Source organism: Vipera berus, assembly GCF_964194415.1.
Source record: "Vipera berus genome assembly, chromosome: 2".
Classification (NCBI taxonomy): domain Eukaryota; kingdom Metazoa; phylum Chordata; class Lepidosauria; order Squamata; family Viperidae; genus Vipera; species Vipera berus.
In genome coordinates this window covers 180,099,567-180,117,802 of record NC_138203.1, presented here as the reverse complement: position 1 = coordinate 180,117,802, position 18,236 = coordinate 180,099,567, and the positions used below count along the sequence as shown (strand labels likewise).

General features: G+C 43.6%; 1 protein-coding gene across 2 annotated transcripts in view; it reads right to left on the bottom strand.

Annotated features, from left to right (window-relative positions):
* Nucleotides 1-18,236, bottom strand: part of AKAP8 (A-kinase anchoring protein 8) — a 36,695-nt gene that overhangs the window by 9,730 nt on the left and 8,729 nt on the right. For both annotated transcript variants that reach the window (XR_014024889.1, XM_081315870.1), the window contains exons 4-10: nt 17,584-17,857; nt 14,189-14,705; nt 13,784-13,928; nt 13,397-13,438; nt 7,372-7,468; nt 5,118-5,259; nt 1,452-1,545 (exon numbers count right to left, since the gene is read on the bottom strand). Coding sequence is in view for 1 of the 2 variants with exons in the window: in XM_081315870.1 (XP_081171996.1) it covers nt 1,452-1,545; nt 5,118-5,259; nt 7,372-7,468; nt 13,397-13,438; nt 13,784-13,928; nt 14,189-14,705; nt 17,584-17,857 (1,311 nt within the window). In the remaining variant the exon portion in view is untranslated. The remainder of the gene's footprint in view (nt 1-1,451; nt 1,546-5,117; nt 5,260-7,371; nt 7,469-13,396; nt 13,439-13,783; nt 13,929-14,188; nt 14,706-17,583; nt 17,858-18,236) is intronic.

Here is an 18,236-nt window from a genome sequence, read left to right as displayed (position 1 = left end):
ATTTCTTAGCCTGAATGTTTCACAAGCTTAAGATAAAAATAGAATAATCTCGTGTTTAAAGCCCTGATTAAAAGAGGATGAAAATACAAATGTAAAATAAAAAAAGTAATCTGACAAGAGATAAATAGCTTGTCTCCTTCTGTTGTTTTTTTGTTCCTCCTGCAGAGTACTGCATTTTCCTACTATATTCATGCTGTCTCAGGTTAGTAGTTATATTTTTCTTCTAAATATGGACTTTCTTTTTAAGTTGCCCTTGTTTAATAACCCTGGCTGGACCAGAATTTTTGTCACTAAGTGATGTGGTCCTTAGGTGAAACATCAAGTGATCATACCATTTAACATTTCCTTCTTATTAGGCCAAAACCATGCCATCGTTAGGCCAGGATCCTGCCCTGCTGCCCTTGCTTCTGCTTCTGCTTTCCCAATCCCCACTCTTTCTGGCCATCCCGCTGTCCACTGCTTCTAGTGCTCATACTGTCCCCAGCTGACCTTCACCTTTTTCCTCCCACTGCTGACAAGGCACACCTAGTCTGCTTCTTAGTGAATCAGCTGGCTGTACAAGGCCTTGGAAAGCTTCAGAAAGGCTGTGCACAATGAGGAGCTGAAGCCAACAGGAGCCAAAGTTATTGGCTCGTCAGCAGCGAGAGGAAGATGATGAAAGTCAGCTGGGGTTGGTAGGTTGGGACAGTGAGTGCAGGGCATCCAAAAGGGCAGATGTGGGGTACAGGCAGGTGGAGGGTCTCATGCAGGTGGGCTGTTGAGTGCCCAAATTTTGATCACATGACTGCAGGGGCACTGCATCGGATCCACCATCACCAGCTGGTGCCGTGCTGAGGCCCTGCCATTAGGGCAGGAGGGGGAAGGGAGGACGAGGGTTTATTGTAGTGCTATTGCTGTAACTTCAAATGTGGGAAACAGGGAGAGGGGGAGTGACAATGGAAGGATGACCAGATCACCACTAAAGCAGCTTGTACCAGGATCTTCAAGGCCATTTGCCCTGAGAATGGAATGTTACCTGTTTTGACACTTCAGTTTCTCAAAACATCTTACCAGCATCGCATCGGTTGGCCAGCAGACTGGTCATGGGGGATGGGAGTGGGAAATGAAAAGAACAGCTTTGTATTTTGTGTGGGAATACCAGATTCCGCCTAGCTTTACCGCAACCAATTTCTTTCAGTAAAAATTCTTCTGCTTCAACCAAATGGATACCCGAGTCTTACTTTACCGAGAGACTAGACTGGGACAGGTCTGACACACTGTAACGTCTGTTATTTCAAGGACTGGTTCAAAATATCATTTGTTCAGCAATGTCATAAGTGAGGACCACCTATATAGATTACTTAAACATTATTTCTCAGTGGATTAAGACCCACTACAGCACTGTGTTCAATTTTGGGATAATAGTTAATGCATATCAAATGGTCTTCTACTCTTAATAATGTTGTTCTTACCCTTAAATGGGTCAGGCTTTGGTTTTGTACCCTCTTTCTCAGTCAGCTCTAGTCGGCGCTTCCCAATTTTCTTGTTTCTGTTCACAATGTATTTCTAGGGAACAAGAGTAGATAATATTAAATATACAAGTTACTGGCCTTAAGTTATAAATAAAAGCAGCCCAATAAGGTATATTATTGCAACTTCCCCTCCAACTTTATGGCAATGCAATCTCCCCAGAAAGATCTGATCAAAATGGTTAAGCAGCAATGTACCATTTCAATTACATTTTTCCAGTGAAAGCCTTAGTTACCATTTATGAAAAGCTACAGCAGAAGCCTTTGTGGTGGCTCCAACAAATTATTTTTAGCAACAAGAAACTTATTTTTACAAAAACCCATGAACTAAAATTTGTAACTGTTCAAGCAAACTTAACATTCTAATTTGGAAATTTAACTATTTAAATGAGTACTGAAATATTCAGTCTAGGTTTTATGTTACTTAGGTATTTTTAACTGCTTGGAATCTTTTTTTAATTAATTTAATTATTTAATTTAATTTAATTTAATTAATTTAATTTAATAATTTAATTTAATTAATTTAATAATTTAATTTAATAATTTAATTTAATTTTTAATTTAATTTTTTAATTTAATTAATTTAATTTAATTTAATTTAATTTAATAATTAATTCGGTTTATATACCGCCCTACTCCCGAAGAACTCAGGGCGGTTTACAAGGCAAAATTTAAAAACAATACAATATAAAATTAAAATTAAATTAAATTAAGTCTAGCCCCAAAAAATTAAAATCACAATTTAAAAACATTAAAACCCCTCAGTCCAGACCAGATAGCTCAGAGCCAGGTTTTTAGGTCCCGGCAAAATGAACGAAGGTCAGGGGCAGTCCGGAGTTCCGTTGGCAGTTGATTCCATAGGGCAGGCGCGTCCACAGAGAATGCCCTCCCCCTGGGGATTGCCCTTGACCAGCGGTACCCTGAGGAGGCCCTCCCTGTGGGAGCGCACAGGATGGGAAATTGACGCTGGCAGCAGGTGCTCCCTCAGATAATCCGGGCCCATGCCATTTAGGGCTTTATAGGTCATCACCAGCACCTTGAATCTCACCCAGAGGGCAACTGGAAGCCAATGCAGCTCGCGGAGAAGAGGTGTTACATGGGAGTATCGGGAGAGTCCCATCACAACTTGCACGGCTGCATTCTGCACCAGCTGAAGCCTCCAAGTGGTCCTCAGGGGCAGCCCCATGTAGAGAGCATTGCAGTAGTCTAACCGGGAGGTCACGAGCGCATGGGTGACTGTGCGTAGGGCATCTCGGTCCAGATAGGGCCGTAACTGGCACACCAGGCGAACCTGGTCAAAAGCCCCCGTGGCCACGGCTCCTATATGATCTTCCAAACTGAGCCATGAATCCAGGAGGACGCCCAAGTTGCGGGCCCTATCAACGGGGGGGTAACACCTCACCCCCCATAGTTAACGATGGAAAAGATTGGTTAATCTGAGATGCCGGTATGCACAGCCACTCAGTCTTGGCAGGATTGAGACGAAGCCTGTTTCTCCCCATCCAAACACGAACCGCGTCCAGGCAACGGGACATCACGTCGAGGGCATCACTGGGTTGGTTCGGGGTGGAAAGAAAAGCTGGGTATCATCAGCATACTGATGATACCCCACCCCGAAACCACAAATGAGCTCACCCAGCGGCTTCATATAGATGTTGAAGAAGAGGGGAGGACTGACCGGAGGAACTCCACAAACGAGAGGCCTCGGGGTGGACCTCTGCCCTCCCGTCAACACTGACTACGAGCGGCCCAGGAGGTAGGAGGAGAAACACTGTAAGTGCCACCCACTCCCAACCCCCTGAGACGCCGCAGTAGTATACCATGGTCGATGGTATCAAAAGCCGCTGACAGGTCTAATAGGACTAGGACAGAGGAACAACCCCTGTCCCGAGCCCGCCAGAGATCATTCACCAGTGCGACCAATGCCGTCTCCGTGCTGTACCCGGGCCTGAAACCCGATTGGTACGGGTCCAGATAATCACTTTCCTCCAGGAACAGAGGGAGCTGAAGTGCCACCACGCTCTCAACCACCTTCGCAAGAAAGCGAAGGTTGGAGACCGGACAATAGTTGTTCAAAATAGCAGGGTCCAAGGCAGGCTTCTTGAGGAGGGGCCTCACCACCGCCTCCTTCAAGGCGGCAGGGAAGGTACCCTCCCTCAAAGAAGCAGTTATTACTGCCTGGAACCAGCCTCGTGTCTCCTCCCGGGCTGCATATACCAGCCAGGAGGGGCACGGGTCCAATAAACATGTGGCGGAACTCAGTCTCCTCATGATCCTGTCCACCTTATCTGGGGTCACAGGATCGAATTCACTCCAGGTAACATTCTCTAGACCACTCGATTCCTCCCCGTCAGTCTCTGCCCAGTCAGAATCCAAAACGGCTCGAATCTGAGCGATTTTGTCCATCAGATGATAGCTAAACTCCTCAGCCCGCCCCTGCGAGGGCTCCTCCCTCACCTCCTGATTAAGGAGGGAGCGAGTCACCCTAAACAGGGCGGCCAGGCGATTATCTGCGGACGCGATGAGGGCAGCGAAGTAATTAGACTTCGCTGTCCTCATCGCTGCGAGATAAGACCTCGTAAAGGTTCTTAACCGCAATCGGTCAGACTCAGACCGGCTGGATCTCCAACAGCTCTCTAGACCTCATCTCTGACGCTTCATCTCCCGGAGCTCCACAGAAAACCATGGAGCCCACCGGGATCTGCGCCGGGTCAGGGGTCGCAAGGGTACAACAAGGTCGAGCGCCTCGGTGGCAGCCCTTTCCCAGGCATCCACCAAGGCGTCGGCCGGGCTGTGAGCGAGAGGGATAGGTATAGACCCAAGCGCCGTCTAGAACCATTCCGGATCCATTAGGTGCCTGGGGCGGAACCACCTGGTCGGTTCCACAGCCCAGCAGCGGGGGGTGGCATAGCGGAAGACCAATCGCAGGAGGTGATGATCGGCCCATGACAGGGGGACAATAGTTGGCAAGCCCCCTCCCAGATCATGAAACCACTGCCCAGATAAGAAAACTAAGTCGAGAGTGTGTACTCCCCCATGAGTCGGACCCTGAATTACTTGGGTCAGGTCCATGGCTGTCATGGAGGCCATGAACTCCCAGGCCAACTCAGACGACCCTCCCAGAGAAGGCAGGTTAAAGTCGCCCAGAACTATAAGTCTGGGAAACTCAACCATCAACCCTGAGAGGGCGTTGAGAAGCTCGGGCAGGGCCGTTGCTACACAGCTGGGCACCAGGTATGTTAGCAACAAGCCCAACTGAGCCCCAGGGCCACACCTCAGGAGGAGGGATTCACTCCCACCTATCTGTACAATAGTGGTCTCCTGCAGACATAAGGTCTCCCGTATAACTACCGCCACGCCACCGCCCCTGCCCTGAGCCCGTGGCCGATGTAACACATAGAAACCTGGAGGGCAAAGCTCAGTCAAAGGGACACCTCCCTCTGAGCCCAACCAGGTTTCTGTAATGGCGCGAGTGGTTGCAATAAATCTAACTAACAATAATAACAAATGTTTTAATAGTTTTACACTTTTTTGAATAATTAATTAAACTGTTCAACGGTGCAGACAGGTAAGTATTTATATGAATTTAGAATTTCTCTGAAGATGTACCTGAAGGAATTCTACTGTCTTATCAGGTAACTTGGTCCCAATGTATCGCAAGACTTCTTTATGAAATTTGCTTTGTAAATGTTTCTCCATTTCTTCATCCTCAAAAGTTCGGAACTTACAGATAGAGCAGGCAAACTGTATTCTATAAGAAACCATTTTGTTACAAAATGCAGTTTCAAAAATATGAAGCATTATGAAGTTAAATTTGTAAAAAGAAATTAAACACAATTCATTCCATTTTTTGAGAAATCTAAGACCTAGTTTAATTTTGAAGTGTTTTCTCCAACATAACATACAGCATTTTAATAAAGCAAATACAGCAAGTATCTGGGTTAAAAATGCCCTGATCTAAGGTTGACCCACAGTTAAGAATGGAGCCTATTATAGCAAAATTCAAGTTAAATATTAAATGGTACAAATTAAATACACAACAAGTTGTTCATTATGCAATACTACTTACATAGTGTTATACAATACCACGGTTCTGTCCTACATACACATTCGACTTAAGGACAGACCTTAGGAATGGAACACGTTCTTAACCGCAATCGGTCAGACTCAGACTGGCTGGATCTCCAACAGCTCTCTAGACCTCATCTCTGACGCTTCATCTCCCGGAGCTCCACAGAAAACCATGGAGCCCACCGGGATCTGCGCCGGGTCAGGGGTCGCAAGGGTACAACACGGTCGAGCGCCTCGGTGGCAGCCCTTTCCCAGGCATCCACCAAGGCATCGACCGGGCTGTGAGCGAAGGCGGCAGGCACAGACCCAAGCGCCACCTGGGTCAGGGTCCATTAGGCCCCTGGGGCAGAACCACCTGGTCGGATCTGCAGCCCGGCGACGGGGGGTGGCAAAACGGAAGGCCAGCCGCAGGAGATGATGATCGGTCCATGACAGGGGTATAATGGCTGGAAAACCCCCTCCCAGATCATCTAGCCACCGACCAGATAAGAAGACAAGGTTGAGTGTGTGACACCCATGAGTCGGGCCCTAAATTACTTGGGTCAGGTCCATGGCCGTCATGGAGGCCATGAACTCCCAAGCCAACTCTGACGAGCCCCCCAGGGACGGCAGGTTAAAGTCCCCCAGAACCATAAGTCTGGGGAACTCCACCGCCAACCCCGAGAGGATGTCGAGGTGCTCGGGCAGGGCTGCTGCTACGCAGCTGGGCGAGAGGTACGCCAGCAACAAACTCAACCGAGCCCCAGGGCCACATCTCAGGAGGAGTGACTCACACCCGAGTATCTGGACAACGGTGGCCTCCCACAGACATAAGGTCTCCCTCACAACTACCGCCACACCCCCGCCCCTACCCTGAGCCCGAGGCCGGTGAAGCACACGGAAACCTGGTGGACAAAGTTCGGTCAGAGGGACACCTCCCTCTGGGCCCAACCAGGTCTCCGTAATACAAGCCAGGTCCGCACGCTCCTCCTCAACCAAATCTCAAATGAGGGGAGCCTTGGTAACTACGGACCTGGCATTAAAATACACCAGTCTGAGCTCAGGGGCCTGCTCGTCCCCGTTCCCGTAAACATGGGTCAAATCCAGAGGGTCGGAGCGCACCACCGCTTGAATAATCGCATCAAGTGTTGTCACCTTCTCACCAAGCTGCTTGGCAATAGTCTTGTAGCCCCTTCCAGCCTTGTGTAGGTCTACAATCTTGTCCCTGACATCCTTGGACAGCTCTTTGGTCTTGGCCATGGTGAAGAGTTTGGAATCTGATTGATTGATTGCTTCTGTGGACAGGTGTCTTTTATACAGGTAACAAGCTGAGATTAGGAGCACTCAGTTTAAGAGAGTGCTGCTAATCTCAGCTTGTTACCTGTATAAAAGACACCTGGGAGCCAGAAATCTTGCTGATTGATAAGAGGTCAAATACTTATTTCACTTATTAAAATGCAAATCAATTTATCACTTTTTTGAATTGTGTTTTTCTGGATTTTTTTGTTATTCTTTCTCTCACTATTAAAATAAACCTACCATTAAAATTATAGACATAATTTCTTTGTCAGTGGGCAAATCTACAAAATCAGCAGAGGATCAAATATTTTTTTCCTCACTGTACATTAAAAATGATAATTAAGTACAGCAAATAACTTGAAAATAATTAGTGATATGTAATTATACATTTATCTTTATCTATAAATTAGTTTATTTTTTCTCTTCATCCCACCCACTAGATTTTGATATGTAGCTAGGTAAGTACAATCTTATGCATCCTTATTTTAGTCCAATTTTTATTTGTTTTAATTACCTGTCCATTGCACGGTCACGCATTCTATCCCTTTGCCTCTGTTTCTCTTTTCTTTGTTTTGTCTCTTCATCATCATCATCACAGCCATCACCAGTTGCTACAGAAAGTTATATTTCAGAGGCAACATTCATTTGTTTTAGAACATTTTTTTAAAAATTCTACATATCCTCTTTGACCTACGTATTGATAATCTTGAGGGAATATTAAGAATTACCACAATTTCATGCCTAATGTAATTTCAAACATTTATTTATAGCTCATAGACTCAAACGCATATGGATAATCTTAACACAAATACGAAGCTGCCTAATTGACTTTGGCTAATCTGAAAAGATAAGCAGTTTCAGACCTGTTTAATACCTGGATAGGAGATCACCAGGAAACAGCAGGGCTGTTCATTAGGCTGAGAAATCAAAGTAAACATAAGGAAAGATGGCAGTATAACGTAGTTGTTAAGGTGTTGGGCTAGAAGCAGGGTGACTTAGTTCACACATAGCCAGAAAAAGCTTCTAGGTTATTTTCTCTTTCAGACCAACCTACCTCACAGGACTTTTGTGCAGAAAAACAAATGGGAGGACTTTTTTTGCTACCCTGAGCTTCTAAATAAAAGACAGGTTATAACTCAGTCATTCAATCTTACTGACAAGGAAAATTACATATTTTAATTTATGATGTCAGTAGGAGCTGAATTTGACTAAAAGGTGCTTCAATTTTGATAAACTAACAACAAATAAAATACTGATTTCAGTTAATCTGAGGTGTTGCTTATAAGCATTTAAGACAGAAGTAACCAACTATTTTGGAATAGTAGGCACATATAGAATTTTGAGACCAAGATAACAAGAATGTTACCATGGACAAAGTTGCCACTTTTAAAACATTCATTAGCAGTAATTCTCTGGACACAGTCACTTATTTTATTTTCTAAGGGCACCTCTGAGATTTTTAGTGGAAGTCAGAGATACTAATGGAAAAATGGATCGTTCTTGAGGCTGATGGTTGTCTTTTAGACTTTTTTCTGTTAAAAGAATCTAAAGATATAAACTAGATGAGGAAGGAAGTTTAGTGAACACCAAGGAACCTGTTCAAGGTTTACAGATATCTGGTGTATTATTACAATATTAACCTTCAAGTATAATGAGCCTATGACCATGGTTATAGACAAAAAGGCTATTATTATATTCTAACAAACTAAAATGAAATCTTGATTGGGCAGACTAATTGAGGGAAAGTGAAATCTGTTATTTGGGAATCTCACTGAATTAAACAGAGGTCATTCTGGAGATTTGCATCATTTGTGGATTTCATTATACCACAGCAGAAATTTGTTTCACTGAATCCAAAGTTTGTTATATCAAAATCTAGTAAACCTATCCAAGAATTGTACAACTCATGCATTTATTAACTATTCTTAAAAAAATGCATTCTGAGCACGGAAGCATGGACACTAGAATGCTATCCCCCCAAAGAAATAATAGGGGTTCATTCTAAAGTTAATTTATGGTTCCAAGTGAAAAGAAACGTAGGTGTTTCAATTGCATCTATATATCTTACCATACTTTTTCCTTTGAGAGCTTCATTTCCTCTTTTATACTCCTTTAAAAAAAGAGAAGAAACAACACATTAATTCTACAGTTATAGAGGAATTTATATAAATACAACTTCTGAAAATTCAACTTTATATAAATACAACTTCGGAAAATTCAACTTTAAAGGCAGCATTTGTAAACCACTTTCTACAAGAATGCTTCCGGTGGCAAGACAGCCGCCTTCGGGCTGTCCGCTCCGCAGCTGTGTTTTTCCATCGTAAACAGCGTCGATCAGCTGTTTAGATGGATTTGAAGCCCCCTCCTCGGGAGAAGAGGAGGGGGTGAGGCCCCAGGTAGGGGTTGAGCTCTCCGGGGCCACCTGAGCTGAGAGTTTGGGCGGCTGAAGGATTGAGCCCCCCCGAAGCCTGGGTTGCTCCGAGCTGCGCAGCACCCCTGCTCCGGGATTTATGGAGCAGAGCCAGGCGTTAGCAACCACCCCTGCCAAAAGGAAATACTTTTGATTATCAAGATGCAGGCAGAGCGGTACAGGAGGTCAAGGTGATGTGGACTCTTATCTTTACTCTCTAGCTCAATGGATTTTATAGCTTTAAAGTGAAAGTGCGCAATAAGTGAAAGTGGGGGAAGATGGCGGCTAAAACTTCTAAAGCTCTTCGGAGTGCGGGGTCTTCCCTGGTGCAACAGACCTCATTGCAAGCTTTGCTTCCTCCTGCACCTCCTCCGGCATTGACGCTTAAGGATTTACAAGATGCTCTTGGAAAGCATTCACAATTGATGTCTGACATGATGGATGAAAAGTTGAAAAAGTTGGAGGAGAAAATGGAGAAATTGGAGAAGATGGAAGAGAAGTTTAGAGCAATGAGGGTGGACATGTTGTCTATGATTGAATCTGTAGCTGAATGTGTGCAACAGCTGGATGTAAAAGTGAAGGATCTCAGTCAAAAGAACTCTTTATTAGAAGCAAAGGTATTAGAAAATGAAAATATAAGGGATAAAATGGACGGAGAATTGAGCCTTGCTCAGTATCATCAGATGCAGTATGAACTTAAGAAATGTGATATTAAGTTTAGATGGGAGATTCCAGTTGGACTGGTGGTGACGCATGAAGGTAAAAGACATTGTCTGGTTACTGTGGCCCAGGCACGTGATTTTTATAGCAATGTGTTAAAAGCAACCCCCCTATCATTTTTGGAAGCTGTAAAGGGATACGGCGAGGGAAAGCTTCAAGATGTTGCAGACAGACAGATAGAGGACAATGGTGTTGGAGGGGATCAAGATACAGTTTCATCGGATGTTGCAGGAGGCCAGAGGATGACGCGTGCCGCCCTAAGAAGAGCGAGACGAGAGCAAGAGCAAGACCAGCAGATAGTTATGGAATCTCCAAAGTGTACTTACAGTGAAGCTGTGGGAGGGGCGCGGTCCAAAGAAGTTTTGGGGGTCATGACAGACGTGCTCCAAAAGCTTTGGGGCGTTAAGATTGCTGATTAAATTTTTAAATTAGAATGTTAATGGATTAAATTTATCATAGAGGAGAAAGAAAGTTTTTTTTAAATATTTAACACAATTTAAGATGGATGTTATTTGCTTGTTAGAAAAGTATATTAGGGTTATGGACTAAAAGTATGTGTTGAACTAAGAATGGGTATGCAAGCTCCTAATTAACAAGTTGTCTTACAGACTGCTTAAACCTTTTTTTTTACTCTTTTTATTTGAACTCAAGGATGACTTGGAACTGCGAGACATTTGGCGTGATACATGCAAGAATTATTTTTGATTATGGTTTAGTTTGGTTGGAGATTATTAAGGTTAATAGATAGGTGCTTTTGGCGCGTAACTGAGAATTTGTTTAGAAATTAGAGAAAGGTTGGAGAATGTAAATAGTAGGTGAAAGTTGTTTTTTTTTTGAAATTAATATGAATAAGGACTGGGATTAAGAAAATCTATTCTGAGTAAAGCTCTTTTTCTGTTTTTCTCTTTTTCTTTTTTACTTTATTTGTAATATTAATATTGTTTGTATTCATTTTACATGAGCTAGAGGGAGATAGAATTAATAGTTTATTGCTGATAACATAGGGGTGCTTATGTTTGTTTTTTGATTTTATACCCTGTATTTAGCTCTGGGAAGTCGGGGGGGGGGAGGAGGGAATGGGGGGAAGGGATAGGGAGGGTTGGGTGGGGGTGGGGGAGGGGGGGATTAAAGTCAAAATGTATTGTAAAACTTTTTAAATAAATAAAAAAAAGAATGCTGACAAATAAGACTAATTTTATCAATTCAAATATAAATAACTTATATTCATTTATTTCAACTACAGATTAAATCCTGCATCTTTATTTAAATTATAGCCTTTTCTATTTTTCTATTTGAAGTTGTATTCATTCCATTGTACAAATTCAGAAACAAGATAAGCAGCCCATATTTAAAGATTATGGAAAGCACAACTGGAGTTTCTGGAGGAGCAAGTAGTTCAGAACTAATGGAAAGAAAGGATTTCAGGATTCACATGTGTTCTTTTCAAGCATGCTTTGCAGAGTAAACAATATTAAGCTCAATCTGCATTTCGCTTACATGTAGCACAATTGTCTCAGAATTGGAATGACAATGTGGACATGAGATAAAAATCCTCTTTTCAGATAAATGAACTGTACTGACAGTGCTGGTTACACGCAGACAATGGGAGGCAACCATGAAATTATCTTCAACATTACAACTGATTTTCTCAAGAGGCAATAATGCTTGCAGTATCCTACAATGAATTAGCTTTTAGCTGCTAGACCAGTCTTTGCTTATCTAATGATAGGATGGGAACCAACTATTTTTCCAAAAATGAAATGATGATTAGATTTGTATCCTGCCTTTACTTTTTATTATTTTAGGTACTGTAGATCAGGGCTTTTCAACCTTTTCACCCATTGTACCACTTTTAGGTACAACCCTGCCTGCCCGCCCGGTGGCGCTCTTCCTCCTGTCCGAGGTTTTCATTGTTGTGAGCATTTCTGTTGAGAATTGGCAGTAGGGGTGTGGTGGGGGGTGTTTGGTTTTTATTCCCCCTGTCTGCTGGGTGGTTGCAGCAGGTTTTGGTCACTTCACACGACCCTGGGACACTGTGACTTTCATAAACATGAATCAGTTGCCAAGCATCTGAATGTAAATCACAAGACCCTGGAGATGCTGCAACATTCCAGCTGATCGGTGCTTCTTCTGGGCTCAGCAGAAACACCAGGATCAATGCCGAGCTCCAGCTGGAGCCTGGCGCTGATCCTGGCCCTTCCACTGAGCCCTGACAGCCCTGCAGCTCCAGCCGTCTCTTGCTCAGGCTTGTGCGGTGCTGCCACCGGTTCAGCTCATTCCCCTGCTCTGCTACCACTTTCCTAGGATGGTTGCATACCAGCTGCCAGGTGCAAATGTACCACAGGTGGTACCCGTACCACTGGTTGAAAAGCCCTGCTGTAGATAATCATGCTGCCTTAAGCAGCTGATCCAGCTGTTCTCACCGTGGTCCAGAGCAACACGGTCCAGAGCTGGAACTTTTCAAGACATTTCATCTCTGGAGACAGAATGATTTTGCACGTGACTTGTAGCATTCTCAAAATGCACAAGAATTACAATTCCTTAAATTCCTAGCAAGCATAATTACAGTCATGTTGGTTGGAACATAAGAGTTGTAGCCTCAACAAATCTGAAGGCTGTGCTTGATCATATTATCTTTCAAATTAGAAATCTAAAAAAAGAATGAAGCAATTACTCTGTGTGCTATGAAGAGCAAATGCTTTCTTTTTACTCTGTATTGAATTACAGGTAGTCCTTGCTTAACTGACAGTAATTGGGGCCAGGTGATCCAGTACTAAACAACACAGTGGTAAAGAGCAATGTCATGTGACCGCACCAACATATGATAGCAGTTCTGGGTGTCCCACCCGCCATCATTAAGTGAATCATGAACCAATCACATGTGATCACATGAACATCATTTGTAATCTCCTGCTGGTTTCCCCATGAATTTGTTTGTCAAAAGCTGGTGGTTAAGGTTGTAGTAGAAAAGACATGACTGTAGAACACTGTGACATAATTATGAGCCAGGTGCCAACTTCATGAATTACAATCACATGACCCTAGGGACAGTGCAACAATCACAATGAGGACCAATTGTAAACCCACCCACCCACCCACCCATTCAGTGCCGGTACCACTTTGAACAGTTGCTGAACAAGTGATTAAATAAGGTCTATCTGTATATTTCTTGGACATTAAATCTCTAAGAAACAAAAGGTTTAAAGAAATAAAAATGGGAAATTGCACTGTTATAATTTTAATGGTTTTAGAAACTGCATATGGCCCATGATGAACATACTGTATATTATTCACACTTGTTCTATCAATAGAGTAACTTAAACAATATTTATATAACTTTAGCTTCAAAGACATGTTAAAAAACAACAAATTAAACTATTTTTTTCTTATTTGGGAAATTTACTTACACCTTTATCTCCTTCATCTACTGACTTGTCTTCTTCACCATCATCTGTCAATACATAAGATATAAAATCACTGAGAATAAATGGCTTCTATTCTTCAATGGTCCAAATAACAGTATCAGTCTAAAGCAATAGTACCATTGTTTCTCACTAACCGATTAAAAACTGCACAAGATCTCCTTTATGAACTATTTTCATCTAGCTATGAAAAATGAGATTATTAAAAATGACTAGATTGTAAAAAAAAATGACAGTGCTATGAAGTTCTGAGTTTCAGAGAAGCATTTCTACTGAATGGGGATGTTGCCAAGGTATATTATAATAGATTAGAAGCTAGGTATTAGGGTCAGCAAATAATGCATCCAGATCTCAAAATAAAATCGAATGTTTACCATTGTCAGAGTCATCTCTTTCACTTTCTGTCTTTGCCTGCTTGCTGTCTGGTTCCTCTCCACTTTGGGGTTGTTTCCGCTTGTATAACCCACCTTCGTTATCCGAACGTCCACCCAGACGACCACGAAAAGCTCTCCTCTTGGGCTAGAGACAAGTTGAACAAAACATTCTTGACCCACTTATTGACACCAGCAGTGTACCAGAGAATATTTTAAGAATGCTTCTTGCTATTCTTTTCTGATGAAAAATTAAAAATTGCCAAGGAAAGTCAAAAAATAAGCTTGTGTGCATTTGACAATGTAAAAACGATAAGCCAATCACAACTTTCTTATTTACTAAAGTAATCTCATATATAATTATTAAAATAGCTATGAGAGTTCCTAGTATTAGCATGTTAAACTTACTCTGCCACGTGTCCTGCCGAATCCATAGGGCATGTTCCCAGGAATCCTTCCCATTCCTTGCATTCCCATCATGCCATAATCATAATCCCCATAGTTGCCATACTCTCCATAGTCGCCATAGTCTCCATAATCACCATAATCCCTATACTCAGGGACCAGTGCTCGAGAAAAGAGTGATGGAAGCCTGTTAGGTCCAGGTCCTCCCATATTCCTCCCGCCCATGTAATTCATTTCATTCCAGTGTGTAGACAGCCGTTCTGTACTTGAGGGCATGAAGCGGTCACGATTGAAAGTGTTTGGACGACCTCGATTTTGGCCCCTCCCTCTAACAAAACCATAGTTGTTTCCTCTGTTACCAGGTTGATCTCTGCGGTTACCAGGAGCATCATAGTGACTTCCAAAAGTATCATTCCGATCTAATCCAACTTCATTATAGTTATAGCTGGTTCTGTACAGATCACGGTCAGGTACTGCAGCTCTAGAGTCGTATGATTCAAAAGATTCAAATCTGAAAGAGCTGTATCACAAGTAAAGAATCTAGTCAGCAGCTAAGAGAGATTTTAAAGAACTACCAATTCCCATGCTGGGATTGTTCCAGTTTAGTTGTAACAATGCAGTCTATTCAACAGCTGATTATCTGTAATGTGCAGAAATCACAGCCATCAATCACTGACAGGTTTTGAAGTAGTTAGGCTGAGAATGAACTGCACCTGAGAGCCTGGAGCTCTAAGCAGTCAGAACTCATAACATAGGCAAAACAGATCAGTCATCTGATGTATTGGACAACAGTTTTATACATGATAAGATTTATGAGTAAACACTCCATATTTTTATCAGGTGCTCAAGGCAGTGAGACCTTGAGGAGACCCGAACTCATTGATAACCTCACATTGCAATGAACAAGGACATACATTCAATTTCATAGCTATTAAGATTGTTGGCAAAGCAGGTACAAAAACAGCCAGGGAATTGATTGAAGTTTGGGAAATGGGTCCCTTGTCAGTCACCAGGAATGCTGATTTACCACCATCTTATCAGGTACTTAGGAGCCGAGGGCTTAGCAGCCCAAGGAAACAACAGCCAATTGCCAGCCATTAACACACCAATCAATCAATAGGAAGGTGCCACGTAAATACGCCACATAGAACAGCGTAAAGCAGACATGTCAAATTTGCAACGTCACGTGACGTCGTGCAACGCCTTTTCGCCATTGCCGGCAATGGGGTGGTCGTGGCTTCCAGATGATGCGTCCAGCCACGGGCCGGCAGTTTGACACTCCTGGCATAAAGCATGTATTCCAACAGAGAGAAGTTCCCTGAAGATGGGTTCCAGCACACGTATGAAAGCTCGGAAAAGTAAATCTCTAGTCGGATCTTGCTCAAGGCAGTATAGGGAATATTCTATCACCTCATTTCATTCCACAACTATTCTGATAGGTTGGCTTGAAGATATTATCTGTCCGATGCAAACTTCCAGGCTCACTTTGGACCTTCCAACATCTTTTCTGCTACACCATACTGACAGTTCCATTTTTTCCCCATGGATTGCTACCAATTGAGTTATCTGAAGGGTCAGAAACGAAGTTCTATGACCAAGAAATTCGTTCAGATGGATTATTTCTCCTTTCCCACAGTTTCCTTATTTTAAAATACCGTATATACTTGAGTATAAGCCGAATTTTTCAGCCCACTTTTTGGGCTGAAAAGTTCCACTTCGGCTTATACTCCAGTCAACAAAAAAACTTACCGAGGACTTGTGCGCGGCCGAGGCTTTGGTGCTTCCGGGATCGCGCGCACCTCTCCCAAGCCACCGCCATCCGGAGACCTGCCGAAGTTTGGGGAGGTTTGGGGAGGTGCGCGCGCACCTCCCCAAACCTCCCCAAACGTCGGCAGGTCTCCGTTCCTCCTGCCGACGTTTGGGGAGGTTTGGGCGCCTCCCCAAACCTCCCCAAACGTCGGCAGGTCTCCGTTCCTCCTGCCGATGTTTGGGGAGGTTTGGGCGCCTCCCCAAACCTCCCCAAACGTCGGCAGGTCTCCGTTCCTCCGCGCAGACCTGCCGACGTTTGGGGAGGTTTGGGCGCCTCCCCAAACGTCGGCAGGTCTCCGTTCCTCCGCGCAGACCTGCCGACGTTTGGGGAGGTTTGGGCGCCTCCCCAAACCTCCCCAAACGTCGGCAGGTCTCTGTTCCTCCTGCCGACGTTTGGGGAGGTTTGGGCGCCTCCCCAAACCTCCCCAAACGTCGGCAGGTCTCCGTTCCTCCGCGCCCTGCCTGCCTGCTTCTTTCCGCTGCGGAAAGAAGCAGGCAGGCAGGGCGCGGAGGTCCGGAGACCTGCCGACGTTTGGGGAAGTTTGGGGAGGTGCGCGCGCACCTCCCCAAACTTCGGCAGGTCTCCGGACGGCGGCGGCTTGGGAGAGGTGCGCGCGATCCTGGAAGCACCGAAGCCTCGGCCGCGCGCAAGTCCTCGGTAAGCTCCGGGCGGTCACTTGCTTCGCGTCTCCTGAGGGAAGGGGGGGCGACTGGAGCTGGCGTGTTTCCTCGCCTGCTGGGCGCCGCGATTTGCCCGGGGAACGCGCGGGCCCCGAATGGCAGCGTGGAGCGAGGAAGCGGACAGCCAGGGCTTCCCCGAGAGCCGCGGCCACACAGGGTATTCCTGTGTATTCAGGCTTGCAAAATGGCGGATCGAGCCTCTGCTGGCGGCAGAGGCTTGCAGAACGGCGGATCGGCTCATACTCGAGTCAATAACTTTTTCCAGTTTTTGGGGGTGAAATTGGGGGTCTCGGCTTATACTCGAGTCGGCTTATACTCAAGTATATACGGTAATATTATATAATATTTATATTTAATTTTGTTAAAAAAACTCAGGTAGCAACTTTAAGGGGACTATTATTCTAAAAGGCTGTAATGATTTATCTGGAAAAGCAGAACACTACTTACTAAGGGTTGAAACAGTGCAATAATTCTGATTTGATTTGGAAAAGGCACTTCAAAATATGCAGGACGGCAAGCTCAAAACCAGTAATGTGACTCATGGTTAAAGTTATGTAATCAATTATCAGTGCAGCATTTGCACCCTAAGCATTATGAAACACTTCTTCCAAATCAAACCTAAAGGACTATACCACTATTAATATCAATATATGAAATAGCAATTATTATTATCAAAAGTCAGAGAGGGAGGGAGGGAGGGAGGGAGGGAGAACTAATTTTCTTGGCAATATTTTTCGAAGTGTTTTGCCTTCCTAGGGGTGAAAAGAAATGATTGGTCTGAGGTCACCCAGCTGCCTTCACGCCTAAGGCGGGACTAAAACTTAGCTTCCTGGTTTCCAGCCTGATATCTGTAATCACTATACCAAAAATGGTTCTTAAAAATTGATTAAAAATAAAATTTAAATTACCTTCCCTGATCTTCCATGCCTTCTCCAGCATTGCCAGGGTTTTCCTTTGATAGCATATCCAAACGCTGGTTTATTTTTGCTATGATGGAATCAGAGTTTTCTGCCTCCAGTGTTCCAGTATTGTAATTTACAACTGGCATACTAGTACCAATTGTCATGTCAGAAGCTTTAGAAGTATTCCAGGTAGTTGGGGGAACAGCAGCATCATAGTTATATGTGGGACCCGTGGTAGTATTACTGGCTTGAGCACCATAATAATCATACCCTTCATAACCTGGTTAAAAATAGATAAGTCTAGATTGCACAATCAAACAAAAACAGAACTTACAAGCTTGCACCTAAATTAATGGAAATCAACACCATATGAAAAATCATACACATCTTCTAATAAAACAGACAAAAATATTTATTAGCTGAATACTGTTCATTGTTTTAAGACCAGAATCTGTGTTAAATGATATGCCCATAGATTTAGAGTATCAGGTAGAGATTATACTTTCAAAAATATAACTATCACAGAACTGTCATAAATGTTCATAAAAGAACATTTATCTCACACATAGCTTTTTGAAAGGACTTCAAAACTAATGTTAGGAAGTAAAGCATTACTTTACAGAAAGACTAGTGGAAGCTTGGACCCAACTTCCAGTAGA